This window comes from Leopardus geoffroyi, chromosome C3 (genome assembly GCF_018350155.1).
Source record: "Leopardus geoffroyi isolate Oge1 chromosome C3, O.geoffroyi_Oge1_pat1.0, whole genome shotgun sequence".
Lineage (NCBI taxonomy): Eukaryota > Metazoa > Chordata > Mammalia > Carnivora > Felidae > Leopardus > Leopardus geoffroyi.
In genome coordinates this window covers 62031462-62055135 of record NC_059338.1, presented here as the reverse complement: position 1 = coordinate 62055135, position 23674 = coordinate 62031462, and the positions used below count along the sequence as shown (strand labels likewise).

General features: G+C 41.4%; 1 protein-coding gene across 4 annotated transcripts in view; it reads left to right on the top strand.

The window, feature by feature from the left end:
• PLD5 (phospholipase D family member 5) overlaps positions 1 to 23674 on the top strand; it is a 422286-nt gene that overhangs the window by 233969 nt on the left and 164643 nt on the right. For all 4 annotated transcript variants that reach the window (XM_045453115.1, XM_045453118.1, XM_045453119.1 and 1 more), the window contains 2 exons: positions 1219 to 1387; positions 21621 to 21732. In XM_045453115.1, coding sequence (XP_045309071.1) covers positions 1219 to 1387; positions 21621 to 21732 — 281 coding nt within the window. The remainder of the gene's footprint in view (positions 1 to 1218; positions 1388 to 21620; positions 21733 to 23674) is intronic.

The following is a 23674-nucleotide window of genomic DNA, read 5'->3' as shown; positions in this document are numbered from 1 at the left end:
TGCTTATCAGGCCTCAACAAACGTTAAATTTGATTGCGGATGGCGGCAGGCTGATGAGATTCCCGAACTGTGGATGTCTCTGGGTCACATACCCACATCCGTTCTGGCTGTGATAATCATCAAATGCACAAGAACATTTTACTAAGAGTATTGCTTTTATTTCTAAAACGGCTGAATGGAACAAGTGTCATTAAGAGGAGCAGCTAACCGTTCTAGTGAGAAGTGCTGGATTCCGTGTTGAAAGCTGAAATTCATTCCATAGGTATTTCTTGAGCTCTAATTATGTATCCAGCCCTGGGGATGCATAGCCGTAAATGAGACAGATCTCTGCTCGGGAAGCACTTATAGGTATTTTCATGAATATGAAGTTTTCCATCAAGAGTTGACAGGTCTTAAACTGGGAAAAAAAAAGAGTTCATTCCTTTATTAAAACACGATGTGTCAGAAGCGAAACCACACAGTCTCAACCACAGCACCAAGCAGAGCCAGGCACAGCGAATGTGTTGTCCATATACAAGGAAGTATAAAAAGAAAAAACACATTTATTAGGATACCTTTGTTGTATTTTATTTAAGGTTTGGTTATTGCTACTATGGAATATATTCCTTATCTCCAACTTTAATAAAACCTTGCAATAGGCAGGTTTAAGAATTTCTTTATATCCTTTCGCTGGGAAGAATCAGTAGAGATGTTAAGCAATAATAATAGTATTTCTTATTTTTATTTTCTAATAGTAATAAAACTCACAATATTTCAGTTTCTAAATTAGTTCTATATATGCCAAACATTGTACTAGAAACTGGAAACATGCAAAACTTAATTTACAGCCTACAGTAGCTCACAGAAGTACTCTTGTATTTCAGAATTGCATTACTGTTGGAAAAATAGGAATATATTACTAGAGGAAGATGCTTGTGTAGGAAGCTCTGAATTTTTCTTTCAAGGCTAGTTTGAAGCTGGACATTAGAGACATATACCATGATTTTCTGAAATACAAGCAAAAACTGGGGAAAAACGGAGCCTAAGCTCTCAGAACTGGGAAAGTTAGCATAGGGGAAATGTAAGAGGCCTTTGGTGGAAAATATGAATGATGAGGAACATATATATTTGAAAAGAGTAAAAGAGTGTGTTCCATATGTCTGTGTATGTATGTATAAAGATCTGTGGCTCCAAATTTGACTGGATTTTGTTTGTTTGTTTTTCAAAATCTTTTCTAAGAATTGCCCTGGTGGAAAATATTCCTGAAGGCCTTAACTATTCAGAAAATGCACCATTTCACTTATCACTTTTCCAAGGCTGGATGAATTTACTCAACATGGCCAAAAAGTCTGTTGACATAGTGTCTTCCCATTGGGATCTCAACCACAGTCATCCATCAGCATGTCAGGTAAGCCGCACCCTCTATGTGTGTGATGATTTTACTTATGTGCATTTTACACGCCTTAGTATTCTTGCTTTCACTTCTCAGGTTCAAGGTCTTTTCTTTAGTACATGGACATCATTACATTTATATGTCTGTGCCATTGTTAATCATCTGTCCCTCAGCTCCTACTAGAATGCCAGATTTTCAAGGGCAAACTCATGTTTCGTCTTTGCCTACGATAGGCTCTCTATACAGTTTTGCTGATTTGGACCACTTCAGGGGGTGCCATTCACATCATGTTCTCTGTTGACAGCACACCCAGAATTCTGCTGTGCACAACCTGCATGCTTGTGGTGCTAACTCCGTGCCTGCCTGCCAAGGCATTTATTTGGTTAATCGGTGTCATAATTCGCCTTAAGGACCCAGAGCCAACTTTTTTTTTTTAATAGTGGAATCAAACTTCCCAGTGTAGTTTTATATTCTTGGCTTTTATATTATTATTATATTAGTTTTATATTATTGGGCAAGGATGAAATCAGTTTTGTTGCTGTGTATAATGTGCGTTGGCATTTTAGCCTATAATCACTACCTCATTGGTGCTTGGAAATCTTTTATTCAATTGTACTATTATATTATTGTTTTTTAAGTTTATTTATTTATTTTTGAGAGACAGAGCATGAACAGGGGAGAGGCAGAGAGAGAGGGAGAGAGAGACTCCCAAGCAGGCTCTCCATAGTCAGTGCAGAGCCTGATGTGAGGCTCGAACTCACGAACCGCAAGATCATGACCTGAGCTGAAATCAAGTAGGATGCTTAACCGACTGAGCCGCCCAGACACCCCTCAATTATACTATTTTAAAGTTACAGGATATCAGATAATAGGTAAAAACAAGCAAAACCCACAAAGGCGTGCTAAAGAAGAACTGAGTAAATTTCTTGATTGTGTTCCGCACTTTTCTACCTCTCCTATTTACACAGGTGTGTCAGGGATTTGTTGCTGCATATATCATTCCAAAACTTAATGGTATCACAAATAACACTCACTTAATTCTTCATGATTCTTGGCAGTATTTAGCAGAAAGAACTCGTCTCTAATTCACATAGTGTCGGTTGGGATGACTTGACTGGGACTGGAGGGTCCAAGAGGACTTTATTCACATTCCCAGCCTCTTACCTAGGAGCGATTGGAATGTTTGGGCGTCACCCGGGCCCCTCTCTGTATGTCTCTCATCACGCAGTAAACTAACCTGAACTTTTTACGGGGTGTTTATATCCTAAAAGGCCAAAAGCAGAAAGTATGAGGCCTTTTAAGACACGGGCTCTGGGATCCAAGCTGCTTGCACCCAATTCTGTTGGTCAAAGCAAGTCACGATCCAGGGTGAGAGTTAGGGCATCTATCCAGGAATGAGGAAGATTGTTGACAGGCTTCCTTGGAAATTATACACCACAGTCCACTCCGGCCATAGCAATCCATATCTCTTCCACATACAAAATGCACTCCTCACCACCCACCCCCAAACATTCGTCCCTTTACAATGAGAGATTGGGGGATGAGGGAAGATGGCAGGGGCTTGAACGGGATCAGGGAAGTAGAAGTTTCTAAAAAGTGGGGGAGGGGGTTGGCCCATAGGAAAATCATCTGGGTTTGCAAACTGGTGCTTGTCAAAGTTGGGCTCCTACCCTCCCACACAGAGACTGGGAGACAGGGACCCTCCCATCAGGTGTCGGCAGAACAAACAGTGCATTCTTTTGGCAATGTCGAGCTTTCTCAAGCAGGCACTTTAAGAGGGCCAGGGTCATCCTGGGATTGTGGCCTTGAGGTGTTAGGAACTGTTAGCATTTTGTTCAAGCCTTTTAATGAGCGAGGACGTGGGGGGATGTCGGGGGACAGGGGGGTACTGATGAAATCATCTTGCTGAGAGCCTGCAGTTTTTGTAAGACAAGTTTGAGCCTGGTGGAGAAGAGGGCCCAAAGAAGGCCGGCTAGAGTTTGGTCAAGGAGAGAATACTTGTTCGTTGCGTGACTTCAGAGTGAATTAAGGTGGGCATTGTGGATGTGGAAAGATCACGCCTGGAAGCTTCATTCCATTCACTCCAACAGCTGGCCTGCTGGCAACAATAGAAATTTTCAATTTGCTGCCAGTAACCTGGCTGTTATTGAACTCACACAGTGCCCTTTAGGATGACATCCAGTTAGAACCAATATCTTCGGGTAGAGGCATAGTGCTCCTGCCAAAGAGATGCCTCTTTGTGCCTCTTGGAACACCAACAACACCAGGCACCCTGCAGATTAAAACCATTCAGTTTTCTGCAGTGTTGAGTGTCATTTCCTTGCATCTTCACCGGGAAAGCTCTACACGTGCAGACATGAAGGATAGAGGGGCTTTGCTTGCTGTGCAGATTAAATGGGTGCAAGCAGGCTGTGAGAGCGATCTAGTGAACAGCTGTCCCACCCCTGCCTGTTCTTGGCCGGGAGACATGTCCTGTGGGGAGTGGGGATCCATAGGAAAGAATGAGGTTCACAGCACCATCTGGAGGGCTCCTTCCTCAGCAAGGCAGTGAATGTCCTCTTCCGCTGGTCCGGGGCACTGGACCAAGCGGCCAAGTGATGACGCTGAGAAATACCATGCATTCATTCCCCATTGGTTGAACACCAGGTGTGGACTGTGGTCTTTAAGGTGGGGAGATGGGCAAAATAGGTGAAGGGGAATAAAAGGTACAGCCTTGCAGTTATATATTCTATGTGTATATATATGTGTACATAATATTATATATTATATGTGTATATATATAATTTATTTATTTTGAGAGAGACTGTGCAAGTAGGGGGAGGGCAGGGAGAGGAAGAGGGAGAGAATCCCAAGCAGGCTCCATGCTGCCAGTTCAGAGCCTCATGTGAGGCTTAAACCCACGAAGCCATGAGATCATGACCCAAGCTGGAACCAGAGTTGGATGCTGAACCCACTGAGCCACCCAAGCTCCCACAGACTTGTAGGTAGAAAATAAGTAAGTCATGAAGATACAAAGTATAGCATAGGAAATGTAGTCAATAATATTATAATAACGGTGTATAGTGACAGATGCTACTATTTTTGTCATGGGGAGCATTTCATAATGGAGAGAAGTGTTGAATCACCATGTTGTGCACCTGAAACTACTAGAATATTATAGTTGCCCTAGAATATTACATGTCAACTATACTTCAATTTAAAAAAACAAAAACAAAAACAAGTGGAAGAACCACCACCACAACAAAAATAGGTGATACAAACTAGAAAGTCCACCTTGCCTACCTCTGGTCAACAGAAGTGCTAGCATTTTATGTGGGCACCACACTTCCCTAGAACCTACAAGCCACACCAGGAAACATGAGTCTACAAACAGGTTTGCGTGCTGGCAACTCAACCCAGGCATCAGCCTGGAGACAAAAAGTATAAATGAAAGGGAAGTTCCTAGATTTATAACATATTTTCAAGGTATTTGTGTCTTCAAAGTGATCGCATTTGACCCCGTTGGGAGACAAAGGAGGAAAGCAAGCAGTCAAATATGACTGAGGTCTCCCGTGTGCAGGCCCTGTTGAGGGCGTATGGGATACACCAGCGGACAAACTCAAGATCCCTTCCTTGGAGCTGACATGCTAGCAGAGTTGAATCTATTGCACTAAGATGAATAGGGAAATCATAAAAGAAAAAAATCCATAAAAAAGAGAGAGCGAGCCTATGGCATAGAAATGGTGCTTGGTGACTGTCTCCATTTCTCACCTATCCTCATGCAATCCTCGACCACTCGAGCAGTTTGTAAAGGGACCCAGAAGAACTTGTCTAAATACCACATGTCTTGGGCTTTTTTTTTTTTTTTAATTTTTATTTGTATTTGGAAAAGAGAGAGAGAGTAGGGGAGGGGCAGAGAGAGAGAGAGGGAGGGAGAGGATCCAAAGCAGACTCTATGCTCAAGCAGACAGCCTAATTCAGGGATTGAACTCACAAACTGCAAGATAATGGCCTGAGCCAAAGTCAGATGCTTACACTGACTGAGCCACCCCTTGGGCTTAAAGATTATCTTGCAAGAAGCTGGTTCCCTTCTGTCCTCCCCTCCCATCCTGACAACAGGGTAATTGTGCAGAGGTCGGGAGCGGGGCAAGGAAACCAGGTCCTGGAAACCTGGTCTTTACTACCAACTGTTTCTCTTTAGGTACACTTTAAGGACCCAGATTCTGTTCTCTTCAGGCCATTAAGTGTTACCGTTCCCGAAAAACAAAGGTACTGGCTGAAAGCCTATTTTGAATGAAATTTTACCCAATCTCATCTTTCAAATACAATAGGAGTTTCCAGACTCTGGATTTGACATTTAGCATTGTTCCACACAAAACACTGAAGGACACAAATTTGTAGCAAATTCATGGCAGCTTTCAAGTTGAGCTGCTGTAGTAAATAGCAGAGCATTCTTGTTATGTGAATCTGTAATATGTGCACAGGGAAAAGAAATCTCATTGTACTTTATAAGCTCAGTATTGTAAGTAGGAAATGCAATGTTCTAAGTACAACTATTTAAAATTGGCAAAAAAAAAAAAATTATTTCAGAGTTTGTGTGACCAATCTTTGGACCTGTGAGCATGCTTTTATTTTTACCAAGACCTTATAAGTATTGGAATGTAGTCATTGCTTGGCTTATTGCACACACACACACACACACACACAAGCACACCCTAATTACCCAAGTGAACACATTTAAATATTTTTAAACATTTATTTATTTTTGAGAGACAGAGCATGACCGGAGCAGGGGCAGAGAGAGAGGGAGACACAGAATCCGAAGCAGGCACCAGGCCCTGATCTGTCAGCACAGAGCCCGTTGCAGGACTTGAACTCACAAACCGTGAGATCGTGACCTGAGCCAAAGTTGGCCGTTTAACTGACTGAGCCACCTAGGGGTCCCTAAAAAAATTTTTTAAGATGTTCTAGTATAATGAAAATTGGCCCAGTTCACAGCTTATTTTCCACTAATATATTTTTTAAAAGAAAATAGTTTTAAGAGGAGTAAAATAGTCAAACAAACAGAGTCTGAAAAATCCAATGTGGAAACCACAAATGACCCATAGATAAACAGGACAACTGAGAGTCGGCCCATCTACTTATTATAATACAAATGTAAGGAATGAGGAATGCCCTGAGGAATGGTCAGCTGGTGTCAGGCAGGCCCCAGCTCGGCAGAAAAGAGACACAGATAAACATGGCACATGACCTCTGTGTCTTTTCTGGATGAGAAGCAATTTTATAAGACTGAGTGATGGTCGTTATCACCAGGATGATAAATGCCAGCCGTGTGTGTGTGTGTGGAAACAGACACATTCATTAAAAATGCATTTTCAATCTGTAGTCCCAAGAGGTTGCTGTTTTAATTCCTACCCTGAAAAATTCATCTTGTCTTTTCCATCTTGCACTTGGGTGTTGTGTTTATTTGCTTCTTTATGTGTGGAAAGAAATTGGTGGGTAACTTTTCTCTGTATGAAACCATGGATGGCAAAGGCTAGTGAGGTCTATAGTTCCATGGTTACCATATTTTTAAATTTAATGAAAATTTTAAATTGGGCAAAGGATTTTGTTTCTTTCTGTCCAGATGGTGAGTTTAGACCCTGAAATACTGAAATTTTTAGGACAACGGGATTCTTAATTTATAGGATAAAATGATGGGGATTTATGAAATCAAGACTATTCAGGAAAAGACAGGAAATGTGACTTGATGATTTCAGAGCTACCTAATTCACTGGGGGAGGGGTGGGGGGACAAACAAACCTGTTCTCTGTGAGTTCACTGTGAGAAACCAAATAAAATAATTAATGAGCTCCCACAACTGAATCTTTAAGAGATGCATTTATGTGAAATCAATTAGTTATTCATCGGCAGTGAGTCATGATTGCCAATTGATGAGACATCACAATTTTGAAAAATTATGATTTAGAAAATGTAATGGTATTCGCTCAATTTCATGAGTAACATGAATGAAAGTTCAGTGATCCACGGGTGGTTTGGGGGAACACAAGCCAGGATCCTGTCTCTACACTGTAGTTGGTAGGCAGACTCTAGAGGTGAGTGAGGAAGGGGAAGCTCAGGTTCCTTTTTATCTACTTAATTCTTTATCTACTTTTATCAGCCTTGTGACTTTGAGTGAGATGCTGAACTCTGTAGGCCTCGATTTCCTCAGCAGCAACATCAGGGTCATAGAGCGTGCATATCTCGTAAGTTGTGCAGATCACACTAGTTAAGATCTGTGAAGGGTACGGAACAGTGTTTGGCCATCTTATTATGTGTTTATTCTCATGAATGTTATTTGTGTACACACTGCAACTCTCATTCCAATCAGTTTAATTTTACTAACAAATAATGAGTTCTTATTATGTGCTTTTCACTGTGCTGGAAACTGGGGTGGTTACCAAGTAAAATTAAGAAAGAAATATATCGTTTCTAAAAATGTAAAGCTTGGGATGCCTGGGTGGCTCATTTGGTTGAGCATCTGATTTTGGCTCAGGTCATGATCTCAGAGTTCATGAGTTTGAGCCCCGCATCGGGCTCTGTGCTGATAGCTCAGAGCCTGGAGCCTGCTTCGGAATCTGTGTCTCCCTCTCTCTTCTGTCCCAACTTGCGCTCTCTCTCTCTCTCTCAAAAATAAATAAACATTAAAAATTTTTTTTTAATGTAAAGCTCTGGGTAGATAAGGATTATGCAAATTATTGTAACTTCCATTTTTTAAGCACAAGTCTTTACACAAACACACAGCTACGCAAAGTCTTGCTATCATCCATCTACTTATCTACACTCATCCATGCGCGTGTGCACACATATACACATGTGTCTCTGGACACTGACATCTTAAATCTTGAATCCATGGAAGTAATGTGGGCTTCTCAAACCTATAGGCATTTCTGATTTTTGTTGGTTGGTCAATTGGCTAGTTTTCTGCTCCCTGTTTTGTTTTATTTATTTTGTTTTGTTTTTAAAGTTTATTTATTTTGAGAGAGAAAGAGAGAGCAAGTGGGGAAGGGGCAGAGAGAGAAGGAGAGAGAGAGAAGGCTCCAAGCAGGCTCCACACCATCAGCTCAGAGCCAAACGTCCTCGAACCACAAACCATGAGATCGTGACCTGAGCTGAAGTCAGATACTTAACCAACTGAGCCACCCAGGTGCCCCTCTCCTTGTTTTTGTTTTAAGTTGAAGACTCCTATACCCAGGCAACATTGAGAGATCTCCCCTTGGTGCTGGTGGGCCACAGCTTGCTGTCATGGGCAAGGCAGCTGCATGTGAGTGTGACTCGCATGGGTCACATCTTCTAGACCACTCATTCCTTGCTAGCAGTATTCTTCCTAACTGACTCTATAGATGTAGGTTAACCGACAGACAAAGGCTTTCACTTTACCTAACTTGGAAACCTCTTCCTTGTCGCATGTCTTTTATAGCTATGTTCACGACTTTTTCGTAAATAGCATTATTAACATTTTCTATTAGAATCACTGTGTTTCGAGGCCTCCTAGGAAGCCTGCAGTCTGGAGGGGTCAGCTATGGCTCTGTGTTCTCCAGTCTCCACCATCTTTCCATTCTTCCTTTCGTTCCACCCCTCCTGTCCCAAGGCAGGTCCACTCCCTCCCCCAAGTCTGGTGAAGGACGCTGTTCATTCATTGATCGTGTAGACAAACAGTATCCACTTTGCAACACAGGGGTATTTCTGGAACCAAGAGAATCCTGTTTTTGCCAGTGTGAAAGTCTGAGAAAGGTACCCAAAAATCTCGCAGCCTCATCATAATATTTAATAAGAATTTCTTTTTTTACTGGTTTTTTTTTTTGTTATCTAGGAAAAATAGAATTACAACAGTTCCTGCTTTTTACTATGTCTGAAAGGAGAGGAGTGTGGTTGGTGGAGACTGGATTCTTTAAGTAACTGAAATTCTTTGAGCCTGTTGCAATTAAGAGGTTGGTGCCTTGTAACTAGTAACTTGGTGTGAGACAGCCAGAGAAAGTGGCATATTCCTATTCAACACGAAGAACACACATTTTATCCCTTGTTTTGATGTGGATCTGAGGGCTTGCATGCATTTCTACTATATCATGGCCAACTCTTGTCTGTTTTGTATGTTTTTACAGGGCTAGAGAGAAAAATACAACATGTATAAATGAATGGAAACAAGATTAGGATGCATACTAATGCTCTGTTTTTTGGCTCAGTTTAGAATTCATTATTTTGTTTATTTTCAGTTCTCAGAGTTTGGTTTTGTAGAAAAGACACATAAGCAGCATTCTTCAGGAGGCACATAATCTAGTGGAAAGACCACAGGGTTTGGCAGCAAATCTGTGTGACATGACCAGTAGTTTAGTAGTTGTGGCCACGTTAGGTAAATGTCATGACCCATCTGATCCTCGATTAACTCATCTATAAAATGGGTATAATAATGCCAGTCTCTTTTGATGGGTTTGTAAATCTGATTTAGGTAATGTTTATCAAACAACAAATAATGGAGCTCATAAAAGAGAGTTTCTGTTTTCACTTTCATTTTTGTTTTCCTGGCGCAGGACATTTAGTTGTACATTTACTTAGTGGATGCCTGCTTTCTATGTAACCTGAGAGCGGGAATAACTTTAAGATGTCTGTCACATTCTCAACTTCCATTCAAGGGGGTTGAGATAATTCTACTCAGGATACTAATTCAAGTTCTTCGGGGTTTCGGTGAAGAAAGAAGAAAGCGAAATGTGTATGTTTTCAGGTAGATTCTCCCCCTCCTTCCCCAGTAGGGCAGTGTTCAACCATGACTACCTGTCGGAATCACCAGGAAAGCTTCTGGAACATATAGATGCCCAGGTCACCCCAAAACACTAAAATTAGAGTGTCTGGGGAGGGGGCCAGTCTTTGATACTGTTATAATGGTGGTTCTGTTAGGCAGCCAGGATTGAGTATCACTGCCTAAAAGAACCCCAGTCTAATAAACAGCGATTTGATGCTTCTAGATTTGACGGCTGGGCCACATTGGTGCCTTCCCACCAGGATTGTCATCCAGTGTTCTGTGTTTCAGTAACATGATGAACAAACCCTGTTAATTCCAGTTGTTCTCTCAGTGATGATATAATGGTGGCAACTTCTACTGGAATATTCCACACCGTCCTGGACTCCAGGCCATGTGCCATGTTTATTCCTGTAGCTTTATTGTCTAGCATGTGGTCAGGAAGAGAAGGGAGCCCAGTAGTTGCCTTGGGATTGGAAACAGTAGATCCCTCTTCAGCCCTCTCATCTCTAGGCTAAATATTATTTCAGTCAAGCTCCCGGTGTTCAGTGTCGGCATGAAAATAGCATCACCTGATGGAAAGGATGTCTCCTTCTTGCAAAGTAGCATCTTTTTCCCTCTTCCACAAAGTCAACACTCAGCAGATGCTTATAAATTAGCATTCTTGCATTTGAAATGTGGCCACAAAGCGATTTTGTGTGCGCCTTTATTGCACAGATAATTAGTAAGGTACCGCGCTGTTTGCTGGAGATGTGAAACCAAATAAGCAGTGGTCCCCACCCCTTGTGGAACTCAAAGTATAGTGGAGTTGCTGGAGAAACCACCGTTGGCAATGCGGAATGCTAAAGCAGCACCAAGCAGGCCGGGAAGGCTGTCCTTGGCTCTTGGTGGCCCAGCGAGCTCTCTGGCTCCTATGGCTTCTGGTTCTCCCTTGGTGCTGTTCTTTCTTGGTAACTTCCTGCTGCTTCACTGTGCTTCTGTTTCCCCATCTGTTGAGCAATCCTAATTATGCTCTTGCTTGCTTTCCAATATATTTCCAAGGGAAATCATCATTCTGATATAAACTCATAAGCACTATGATTAGCGAGAGTTTAACCTCTGTGATTCTTTTAAAATCCAATCATATAGGCATGAATAAATCATGAACCCAAAGATACTCTTCCCAGTTATTTGGATTAAATAATGTTTTTTTCTTAAAATTGTCTTATCTTAGTTTTGTTTACCTAAAAGTATGTCTAGACCTCCTTGCTGCATTTCCTGTGTATGGCCAATTTATGTTCTTGCAACTTCGTTTTAGAAAGAATCAGTTGGATTTTTTTTCTCATTATAATAGAAATAGCTTCTCACTATAGAAAATTTGGAAACTACAGGGAAATAAAGAAAAACAAAATCATCCATGTGACCATCAATAAAACTTTTTTTAAGTTTGGTATTTTATGCATAAGTACATACATATGCTCATATTATGTAAAGTTTATATCTTAATTTTGATCTTGACATTACATTGGAAGCACTTTCTCATGTTATTGGTAAACGTTATTTTAATTTGGCTGTATAATATCCAATGTTGTAGATGGACCAGATTAAATTTATAGAACTCCTTATTATTGGACATTTAATCTATTTTTTTTTCATTTTCCTCTTTCTGAATAAATTCTGCTACTATAAATATCTCTGTGCAAAACATTTTCTTTTTGCTCATTCACCTGGGGTCAGTTCTTAGAAGTGGGGTCATGGGGCACCCAGGTGACTTCGTCAGTTGAGCATCCGACCTCATCACGATCTCACGGTTTGTGAGTTCGAGCCCCACATCCGGTTCACTGCTGTCAGCCTGTCAGTGTAGGGCCTGATTCAGATCCTCTATCCACCTCTCTCTACCCCTACCCCGCTTGCGCTCTCCCCCAAAATAAATAAATATCTTTAAAAAAAATAGAAAAGGTAGGGTCAGAGGGCTAAGGAGGCTGGGCTTCTTTCTTTAGATGGAGGGATTTTCAGGGAACGTGTAGGACACCCTCATGGTTATGTGACAGGGGGAGCTGGGTTGTCACGAGTAAGGATCTGAAGGAATCCTGTCTCCTTTCAATGTGGGGCCCGCTGTCCCCTCAGAACAAGTGACTGTGGGAGAGGTGGAGTATCTGGCATATGCCGTGCGTCCCTCCCTTGCCCATCACACCCACCTTTTCTGCACAGCGGTGCTGACAAGCCGTGCCGTCCACACTTTTCTGGACACAACCGATCACACTGCCGAGATGACCTTGTCCACCTGCCCTTTGCAGCCGGAGTGAAGGCTGGAGAACCCCAAAGCTACTTTCCAGCTACAGTAGGGATTCAGAGCCTAGGTCCCTGTTTCAAACATGCCACTGCTGGTATTAATCCCTTGCTGTTTCGTGGCCCATGATTGGTAGGATGAGCTCATTCGTGTCTCTTCATCTATCTGCCCCTGAGGAAGGGCGGCTGTGCTGCTACCCACTGTCTGCATATCTTACCATCGTTAGGCAAGGCCTTGATGAGGAACTGTTCAGAATAATTAAGCCCCTTAGTGGGATGGAACCTGGGTTAATGAATGGACCGGCAGGCTGCATGCCTGCATAGCAGATACTCACCCCTGGCATCAGGCGGGTGATGCTTGCTACTCCTGGCCCACAAAACGAGTGTTCTCCACTCAGCTGGGGGGCCGATGGCACTGACTTCCCAAAGCTGTGACTGATCCATGACCTCAGGACATTGGTGAGCTGATTCCTAGGCCAGCATCTTCTCCCTTCAGATGAGGAGTTCCATGTCCCACACACACGTCCAGAGAGCTGCCGGGGCCTCTGGGCACCTTTCCTGGCTGTGCTGTCTCCCGCAAGCCCACACCTCGCCATGGAGTCTGTCACTGTGCCATCTTGGCGACACATGAGATCTTTCCGTCGTTCTGGCTGCCACTGACACGACTCCGTGTCTCTCACCGGACCACATACTGACTTGATTGCTGTGTTCGGCCTCCAGCCCTGCCCTGTACCCGTCCTTCTCCGATTTGCAGTCAAAATTTTATTTTAGAACAGAAATTCAATGATGTGCTTCCATATGTAAAATCGTTTGGAGATCCACGGAGCTTTCCAGACATGGACCAAATTCCGCCCAGGCTTACGAGACCCTCCTACTTAGTTCTCAGGCCTCAGGTCTCCACCTGGAACATTCTTTTCTTTTTTTAAATTTTTTTTTTTCAACGTTTATTTATTTTTGGGACAGAGAGAGACAGAGCATGAACGGGGGAGGGGCAGAGAGAGAGGGAGACACAGAATCGGAAACAGGCTCCAGGCTCTGAGCCATCAGCCCAGAGCCCGACGCGGGGCTCGAACTCACGGACCGCGAGATCGTGACCTGGCTGAAGTCGGACGCTTAACCGACTGCGCCACCCAGGCGCCCCTGGAACATTCTTTTCTTTCCTCCCCTCCTTTGGGGAACTTTTCCTGTGTGCCTTAGGCTGTGCCTTAGGGTTATTAGTGCCCCTGCTGCGTTGTCTCTAGGTCTCGACCCTGACATCTGACACACTGCGCTGTATTTACCTACTTATCATTTATCTCCAGCACTTATGAAGGTCCTGGCACTTAGCAAGCATCCAGTAAATGTGTTGAATGAAATTGCTTAAAAGACACTTCTCTCTGTTCTGGGGGTCCTTTTATTTGAGAATAAAAGCTGATGATGACAAATGTACAAATAATATATTTATATCCCTGGCAATCTTTATATATTTCGGTAAGTATAGTAAGTAAATAAAATTTCGGTAATTTTTCTCAGTGAAAAACAGAAGGGCACCTGGGTGGCTAAGTTGGTTAGAACTCAGTTGGTTTTGGCTTAGGTCATGATTTCACAGTTTTGTGAGTTCGAGCCCTGAGTCAAGCTCTGTGCTGACAACGTGCAGCCTGCTTGGGATTCTCTCTCTCCCTCTCTGTCTGCCCCTCCCCCGTACATGCCGTCTTTGTTTCAAAACTAAATAAACTTAAAAATAAATGAAAAAAATTTTCAGCTATTTAGTGCTGAAAATTTCAACAAAGATAGTAAGTAAATAAGCGATCAATCTTGAAGATAATTTAATGAATTGGCTAAATAAATAGGAAGTTGAGTCAAGACGGGATCCATGCATATATGGTTTTGTCTCTTAAATCATAAATTAAAGAAAAAAATCAAAAAAGAAAAAAGAGAGGGAGGGAGCCAAACCATAAGAGACTATTAAAAACTGAGAACAAACTGAGGGTTGATGGGGGGTGGGAAGGAGGGGAGGGTGGGTGATGGGTATTGAGGAGGGCACCTGTTGGGATGAGCACTGGGTGTTGTATGGAAACCAATTTGACAATAAATTTCATATAAAAAAAAGAAAGAAAAAAATCAAGGCAAGTGTATTGCTTTAAAAGGACATCATGGCTTAAGATAAATCCTAGTCTTGTTTTCTAGTAACTGTGTCATCAATCGTTTAATAGCAGTCATCCACCCTTTTATACTTTGATTGAAACTTTATGTGCACATATAGACACATGTGTACATGTATGTGTGTATATATGTGTGCATCAGTGGGTAACAGCATACCTAAGATATATAATCACACACACACACACACACACACACACACACACACACACACACATTTTGGTGCTTATGTGTCTTTGGGATGCATTCTAGTTGTGGGGTTACTGAGTGGAAGGCAGCAATGTTAGAATGTCCTGTCCCCAAATCATCGATGGGAGTAAAGGTTGCCACTCATAAATATTTTCCGGTCTCCTGCTTACAAAGAGAGATGTCCATATTGCTTTGCATTGTGATTTCTTTGGCTACATGAAGCATCCTTCATGTTCAATAGCCACACTTTGCCCAACTTTGATTGGGCTTTCGGTCTTTTCTTATTAATTTGTATACATTTTTGTAGAGTACAGCTATCAGGCCCTCCCTTCTTCTCATCTACATAACAACTATTCCAAATTTTTGCTGTTTCTGCACTTACTTTGTGGTATCTTTTTCTGTATAATTTTTTAACCTTGGTAATTCTGTATATCTTTTATTGCTTCTATGTAGCTAGCTTGTGTATTAGCTTCCTGTGGCCAGAGCAACAAAGCACCACAGACAGATGGCTTAAAACAACAGAAATTTATTTTCTCCTGGTTCAGGAGGGCAGAAGTCTGAAATCAGTTTCCCTGGGCTGAAACCTAGGTGTCAGAGCAGAGCAGTGCTCTGTCCTGAGGCTCCAGCAGCCCCCACTACTGGGAGAGAACACTTCTCACCCCTTCCAGTTTCTGGCAGCTGCCAGCGCCCCTTAGCTGGTGGCTCTATCCCTCCAGTCTCCAAGGCTGGCATCTCCAAACACCTCTGCCCTGTCTCCAGGTGGCAGCCTCCCCTGGGTGTGTCCAATCCCTTCTGCCTCTCTGCCTTTCTCCTACAAGTACACTGATTACATTTAAGACCTTCTCAGATAATAATCCAGGATAACCTCATCTCGAAATCTTTAATCGTATCTGTGAAGATTCTATTTCCAAATAAGATAAAATTTGCAGACTCCAGATTAGGACCTGACATTTTGGGGACCATTATTTAGCCTATAGCTTGGTTAAGGTTTGCCCTACTTGAAGATGGAACATACCTGTCCATGCTTGCATAGATTTTCTTGAAAGTATTGATATGTTTTTATTTTTCCTGAAAACATATTTTTCTAAGTGGTATAATATAGGGGTCTTTTCAATTGTGCCAGATTTAACCACTTTATCTTTTTCAGACTGAATTAAAACAGTGCCTTTGTTATTGATATAATCCTGTGTGCACCATTTCTGGATTCTCTATTAAGTTCCCGTCTGGGTTTATCCATTCCTATGCATGACTTTATATTTTTTATAAAGCTGTAGACATTTACGGTTATAAATTTCCCTGACACCAGATATTGCCTCATTTCATGGTTTTGCTCTGAAGTACCCACCTATTTATAGCTTTCCAGAGAATACAGAAATTCACTTTTCTTTTCTCCTATGATGTACAGGTAATCTGAGTAAGTTAAATTTTCAAGTAGATATGATTTGTTTTATGTGTTGCTTGTTAATTGTCTGTTTCTCATTTTCTTGGATTATGATCAAAGAATGAAGCTGGTAGAATATCTTCCTTACACTTTGTTCAGGTTTTCCTTCTTTTAAAAAAAAATCTATGTAAATATATATAAAGATAAGTTTATTTATTTTGAGAGAGAGCAAGAAACAGTAAGTGTGCAAGCAGGGAGGGGCAGAGAGCGAATCCCAAGTGGGCTCCACACTATCACCACAGAGCCCAACACGGGGCTCAAACCCACAAACTGAACTGTGAGATCATGCCCTGAGCCAAAATCAAGAGTCAAAATCAAGAGTCACTTAACTGACTGAGCCACCCAGGCACCCCTTGTTCAAATTTTCGTAATGGCAGTTACAGAACAGATTTTCATGATGTTCTACAGACAAGCAAACGGTTGTTTTGAGGGGTTTCATATATAAAATGAGAAATATGTATAAATGTATATACCTAATCAAGTTTATTGATAATATTATTTAATTTTCATATATTCTCATTTATTCCTTTTTAGGTCACCCACTTGTGAAAGACATATTTTGAAGTATTATATTGTTGTAGTGTTTTAATTGCATTACTGTTAGCCTTTGCTTTATATATTTAGATGCCATGTTGTTTGGTACATACCAATTTATAACTGTCACTGCTCCATAAATTGTGCCATCACAGAATAATTGCCTACTCTTTCTCATCTAGCTCTTTTAAGCCCTCCCAACTCTCATTCTAATTTTTACTGAGATTCTTTATCCTGTTTGTTGTAGACCAGTGTTTCTCAATCTTCTTTTTTCTATCACCTTACTAAGGAGACTTTTTAGACGTTTTTTTCCCTAAACCTGCACCCCCCCCCAACCATGAGATTTTAATACCACAGATATGTTGCATATTTATTGTATATATATCTGTGTTTTATTTATAAAAAGAATAACTTACACACACATGCACACAGTGAACAAACTCATCCCCTTTAGGGTAATAGTGCCTCCCACTGAGAATCACGTAATAGATTCTCAGTAGAACAGTAGACCTTCCCCTGTAATGTGTCTCTTCCATATCAAGAATCTTTATTTACCAGGTACATCAAACACATAATCCATATCATCTTGCTCATCACTTGTCTCTTATCCTTTTCATCCTCCTTGATGGTGATTAGTGTCCTTTACTGTTTAATTAGATTCTTTCCTTGAATATGTCCTTCATATGGGTTATGTAGGTAATATAGTTTCTAAATCTGTATATATCTGCAAATATTTCTCTTTTTTTCACCCTGGTGGGTAAAATCTTTGAGTAAAGCATTCCTTTGCTTTAGTTATTTTTTCTTTTATAGTCTGTACCCACCATGTACCAACTTAGTGTTGCAAATGGTTGGCTCCATGCCAGTCTGATCCATTTTGCTTGATAGGTAGCTTTTGTTTTCGTTTTGTTTTTGGCCGGTTTTTAAGAATTTCTCTTTCTCTTTGCTATTGATCAGTGTCACGGAATGTACCTAAATGTGTCTTTCCGCACTGCATTTACCTTCATCTTCAATTATCTTTTCAACATGTAGGTTTATCTTAAAAACTGAGAACAAACTGAGCATTGATGGGGGGTGGGAGGGAGGGAAGAGTGGGTGATGGGTATTGAGGAAGGTACCTGTTGGAATGAGCACTGGGTATTGTATGGAAACCAATTTGACAATAAATTTCATATTTAAAAAAAAAAACATGTAGGTTTAGGTCTTGCCTCAGGTAGGACAGTTTTTCTTCTGTTACTTGAAAGCTTATTCTTTTTACCTCTTTTTGTCTTCCAATACACCTATTAGCCACATGTTATATATCCTCAATTTATCTATCACCCTTTTCTTCCCTTGTCACCCTTGTGTTTTCATGTGTGTGCATGCGTATGTGTGTGCACTTTGAGGTATTTCTTCCTTGAGGTCTTCAGACCAATGATTTTGGTCACAACAGTGGCTATGCTGTTCTTTAATTATTATTCTAATTTACTTCTAAAATCATAGAGTGTTAGTCCCAGCCATGCTTACCTGTCCTTGAATACTTACATTGTGTTTTAGCTCTAGTTCTGTCTTCTTGAGTTGTTGGTATCATCAAATGCCCGCTGTGTTCTAGCATCTTTTCTCTTGTTGGGCCCCTTAAATGCACTGATATTTGACTTTATCAGATTATTAGTGGCTTCTTCCTTTTAGGTAAAGGAGGGACAGTATTGGGTGGTTAACTAATCCCCCTCAATATTTCATGCTCCAATCTCTAGGCAGGCTGCCTGGGCTTAATTGGCTTAAACTGCTCAACATGCCTGAGCCACTGACATCTTCAAGAGGATTCATTTAATTTTGAAATGTGGCCTACTGTTTCTCACCAGGAAGGGCAAGTTTTTAAATTGGTTGACCCTTGAACAACAGGGGTTAATAAGGTACCAACCCCCTGCATAGTTGAAAATCCACATAAACTTTTGACTCCCCAAAACTTTGATACTAATAGCCTCCTGTTGATCAGAGATCCAACTGATAACATAAATAGCCAATTAGCACATATTTTGTATGTTATGTGAATAATAAAGTAAACTAGGAAAATGTTATTAAGAAAATCATAAGGATGAGAAAACACATATACAGGACTGTGCAATATTTGTCAAAAAAAATCCGAGTACAAGTCGACTTGTGCAGCTCAAACCTGTGTTGTTAAGAGTTAACCATACTGATGTTTAAAAACCAAGGGGCTTTTGTATTCCTTTATAACAATACAGTGAGTAGATTGAACTCAGAAAACAGTAGCCCTTACTACAGATCTCAGCATGGAGAAGGTGTTTCACACCTTTGTTACTACATTCTGATGTCTTAGCCAGAATGTGTGGATAGGAAGGTAAGACACTGAAAACAGAGAACTTCCCCCCAGGCCCAAGTTCATTACAATAAGCACTATAATTAACCATTTTAAGAATCCTTGGTGTAAGTAATCAGCACATACTAACAGTAAAAATAAGCTTTATTTAATGACAGTCTGCCAGTATCTGTAGCTTTGGGAGTTTCTATTTTCATCCATGTTTGAGATTTCTGGTGTTCACAAAAATAACAAAGTGGGAATCAGTTTAAGGCACAGAGCCAGAAATACGGATAGGTTAGAAGATCTCCTATGTTTCATTTGTACTAAATACATTGTGAACTAAGAACCAAAAAAAAAAAAAAAATGCATTTGTGTAAAAATACCAGCTCATTACTGGTGAGTCTCATCAAACACAAAGCATATAAGCCTTTTCTCTGTGTGAAGGGGAGAAGTACGAATAATCTGTATGACTATATGATGACCATGAATCTGGGCTCCAGAAATCTGGACCATGCAGACATCACCAAGCATCCCAGGGTGTGTGACAAGATTGTAGTGCACGTCAGTGGGGAGCTGGAGCTGATGAGGAAGGTCATCTTGGTGATAACCCTGCAGGAGAACCACAGAGCCCCTCACCTGGATGTCCCTCTCGCCTGTATCTGAGCCTCTCACTGCCCAGCCCCTTATCTCTGTGCAATAAACCTGAAATCTACATGGACCCTGCAATCTGCAAGTCAGCCTGTTTTCTTTCTTCTGTCCTCTGTCTCTCCATATGTTTCTCTCTCTCACTCCCCACTCCACCTCTTTTAAATTAGCAGTTGACAACAGTCCGCTGCCCTCATTCAGTGCCTCCTAGGAAACCTGGTCTGCTGTGAGCCTGCCTCCAGGCTCTGGGTGCAGAGTAATTCCATGAGCTCCACCTTTGGCAACCTCGGTCAGCACACTTAGTTAAAGGAGACGGAAACCTCTGTGCCTGCCGTGGGGTACAACTCCCACTTATGCCAGACACTCCTGCCTGCCAGGTGGCCCTAGCTCCCTCCTCCTTACCCTCCAAAGCTTTAAGCTTTGATCTTTGGCTTCTCTGTTTTCTGAGGCTGAACTGCAGGAATCACACACGACATCCACATTTCCTCCGTTCTGCGTTCTCAGTCTCCATCCTCTGTACGTAATCATTAGTAACGGCCCATTCTTTTATTTTTTTCTTTAATGTTTATTTATTTTCTTTTTAATTTTTTTTAACGTTTTATTTATTTTTGAGACAGAGAGAGACAGAGCATGAACGGGGAGGGGCAGAGAGAGGGGGAGACACAGAATGGAAGCAGGCTCCAGGCTCTGAGCCATCAGCCCAGAGCCCGACGCGGGGCTCGAACTCACTGACAGTGAGATTGCGACCTGAGCCGAAGTCGGACGCTCAACCGACTGAGCCACCCAGGCGCCCCAATGTTTATTTATTTTTGAGAGAGACAGGATGAGCAGGGGAGGGGCAGAGAGCAAGGGAGACACAGAATCTGAAGCAGGCTCCAGGCTCCGAGCTGTCAGCACAGAGCCCAATGCTCAAACTCAAGAACCTCAAGATCGTGACCTGAGCTGGATGGGGTGACTGAGCCACCCAGACGCCCCATTAATGGCCCATTCTTATCAAAGCAGGATAAGACTTTGCTACTTGGGGGCCATTAAAAGCAAAGCCTTATTGCCTGTCTGACCCGGGAAGGCATTTGAGTTTGTGGCTGAATAACAAAGATCTGAAAAATCAATAAAAGAAGACCGTTTCCTTTTATGATAAGGAGAGGGAATCTGTGAACACACACAAGGGGAAATAAATAGGACAGGCTTGCAGTCCACTCCCTGAGATGATATGATGGCTATAGACCAACCTCTACTCAGAGTCTCCTGGAGAGTAAAACTTACAATAAAAATTTAATGCTTGTGAAAATCTTACAGAAGCAAAACCTTTACTTTTTATTTTGTATTTTTGTTTCATCAGTTTTAGGTTGTGCTAGTAATTACAGAGTGCTAGGAAGAACATTAGTTGGATTCAGTCAGACAGGTTTTAAACCAGAAGAGGAATTCAGGCAAATCACAGAGAAATCACCCTGACTTTCCCCATAAGAGCTCCCACTGGAAGGGTACTTACCTATGACTAATGCCTTTAATTCTCACAAAAACCTTCTATGGTAAATATTAATATTATGTGCATTTTACTGAGGAAGAAGCTGGAGATTAGTGAGATTCAGAAACACAATTTATAAACTGGAAAACCAGCTTGCATCCAGGTCTGTCTCAGCCCAAACACAACTGTCTAATATTTTCTGCTGCCCCTTCATGCGTAGGTAACGCAGAATTCATGAAAAAGTAAAAGAAGGGTAGATTTGCCCTGTAGCGTTGAAATTATGATGGCAAGAATTGTTGGGTTGCATAGCACTCAAGAAAGCATAATCTGTGTCTGCTACTACTGTGTTTATGTAACTCTTTTGAAACAATTTTACATGAGTGTCAGTTGCTGAAGTGCTTGCCTTTTAAAATTTGAATGAATAATTTCAATTTTTAATAAGTTTATTTATACCTGATTAAAATAGCATACGTGCAGGGCTTCTGACTTTCCTTGTCTCTGAATATTTTTTTCTAGGGTCAACGTCTCTTCGAAAAGCTGCTCCAACTGACTTCGCAAAATATCGAAATCAAGCTAGTGAGTGATGTAACAGCTGACTCAAAGGTATTAGAAGCCTTGAGATTAAAGGGTAAGGCCAAGGTTGCTATGCTACTCTACCCCTGGGGATTCTGTTAAGATGTCTTTCATTTCGCTTAAAATAATACATGATTTTTTATAGTCGACACATTGCATGTAATACACTTCTTATTTCTCCTTTGAAAAATAGCCTGATTACCGCCTTTAAATGAGAGAACTAATTAATCAATACTACTGGGAGTTTTTAAATAGTGTTGTTGCATATTAGTTTATGCAAAATAATCCCCTGGCCATTAAATGATAATTAACTAGAAAGAAGAATCTTTCCCTCTCCGAACACTTGTGTGATGTGATTAAAGAGCCACTTCTCATTTGAACAAACATTGGATTGCTGTTTTCCTCTTGTCCTTCAAATGGAAGTTCTCCTCGTGCAACATCTTCTTTAAAATAATATAGCCAGATGCAGGAGTCTATGAAACCTGGCCTAATTCATGAATTCTGAGATGATTCCACAGAGAACATCATTCATAGGCCACTCTGCACTTGGTCTCAAAATCCCATGAAGACGGGGAATCATTATGAAATAACTTTCTTCATTTTGCTTTGTCTTGACTAACTGAACTCACTTCCAAATAGTTTTTATGGCTTTATAAAAATTTTGGCCCCGAACTGACTCTTTGAACTGTAAGCGTCCGAACGGACATGGCAGGTGTGAGCCAGGGAAAATGCCTGAGCTGCCCAGGAGAAGACAAGGCATTGGCCCCAGTGAGTGTCAGTGCCACCTGATAGCACTGCATCTCGTGTGTGTGCTCCTTAAACATGCTGGGCACTTTTGCTTGTCATCTTTCCCAGACTGCTAAGTGAAAACACCTTCTGGAAAATTCAATGGACTATAAAGCAAAGGGTGAACCCAAGTGGTCTTTCCTTCTGCAGAAGGAAAGTTGGAAGCGATAAAGCCTACAGAAAGACATAAATACATAGAAGACATAAGCTTGGTCAGGCTCATGTGTAATATTTGTTCTGTGTAAGGAAAGTCGAGGTAACTTATGAGATACTGTTAGGCCTGAAAAGCTTTGGTATGCCACCTGAGCACAGCATAATATTTTTTGAAAAACAGTGGATTAATATGAATTAGAAATGTGTTACTACTTTTCCTGTTTAAAAAATGTGAGATTGGGTTCCCACTCAGATAAAATCCATTATCTGACACATTGTTAGGAATGGATTACTTTGGGCTAACTCTGGGTGCCTGTATTTGCAGATAAACATCCCATGGCATTTGCTACCATACACACACACACACACACACACACACACACACACACACACCACCTATACACACATACCCCACATATACACACACACCATAAGCATCTGACGCAGCACGTTGGCTTAGCTGACACACTTCCTTCCCCTCCCTTCTTTACCTGAGTTCCCACCTTCCCAGCCTCTCAGGCTGCACATCTGCATCAGAGAGCATAACTCTGTGTGATTTCCAACCCTTGAAATTTGTGGGAAATTACTTCATAAATTTTTTTTTCATAGAATTAAATTTCCCTTTCCTTATTTTTTTTTAAAGTTTTATCTATTTATTTTGAGAGAGACAGAGACAGTGGGAACAGGAGAGAGGCAGAGAGAGAGAGAGGGAGAGAATCCCAAGCAGGCTCCGCACTGTCAGTGCAGAGCCCAACAAGGGGCTTGAACTCATATACTGCGAGATTATGAACTGAGCCCAAACCAAGAGTTGGACACTTAACCAACTGAGCCACCCAAGAACTCTTCCTTATTTTTAATTTGTATTTCAGTTAGTTAACGTACAGTGCAATGTTGGTTTCAGGACTAGAATTCAGTGATTCATCACTAACATGCAACACCCAGTGCGCATCACAAGTGTCTTCCTTAATACCCGTCTCCCATCTAGGTCATCCTTCACCCACCTCTCTCCATCAACCCTCAATTTGTTCTCTATTATTCACAGTCTCTTGTGGTTTGTT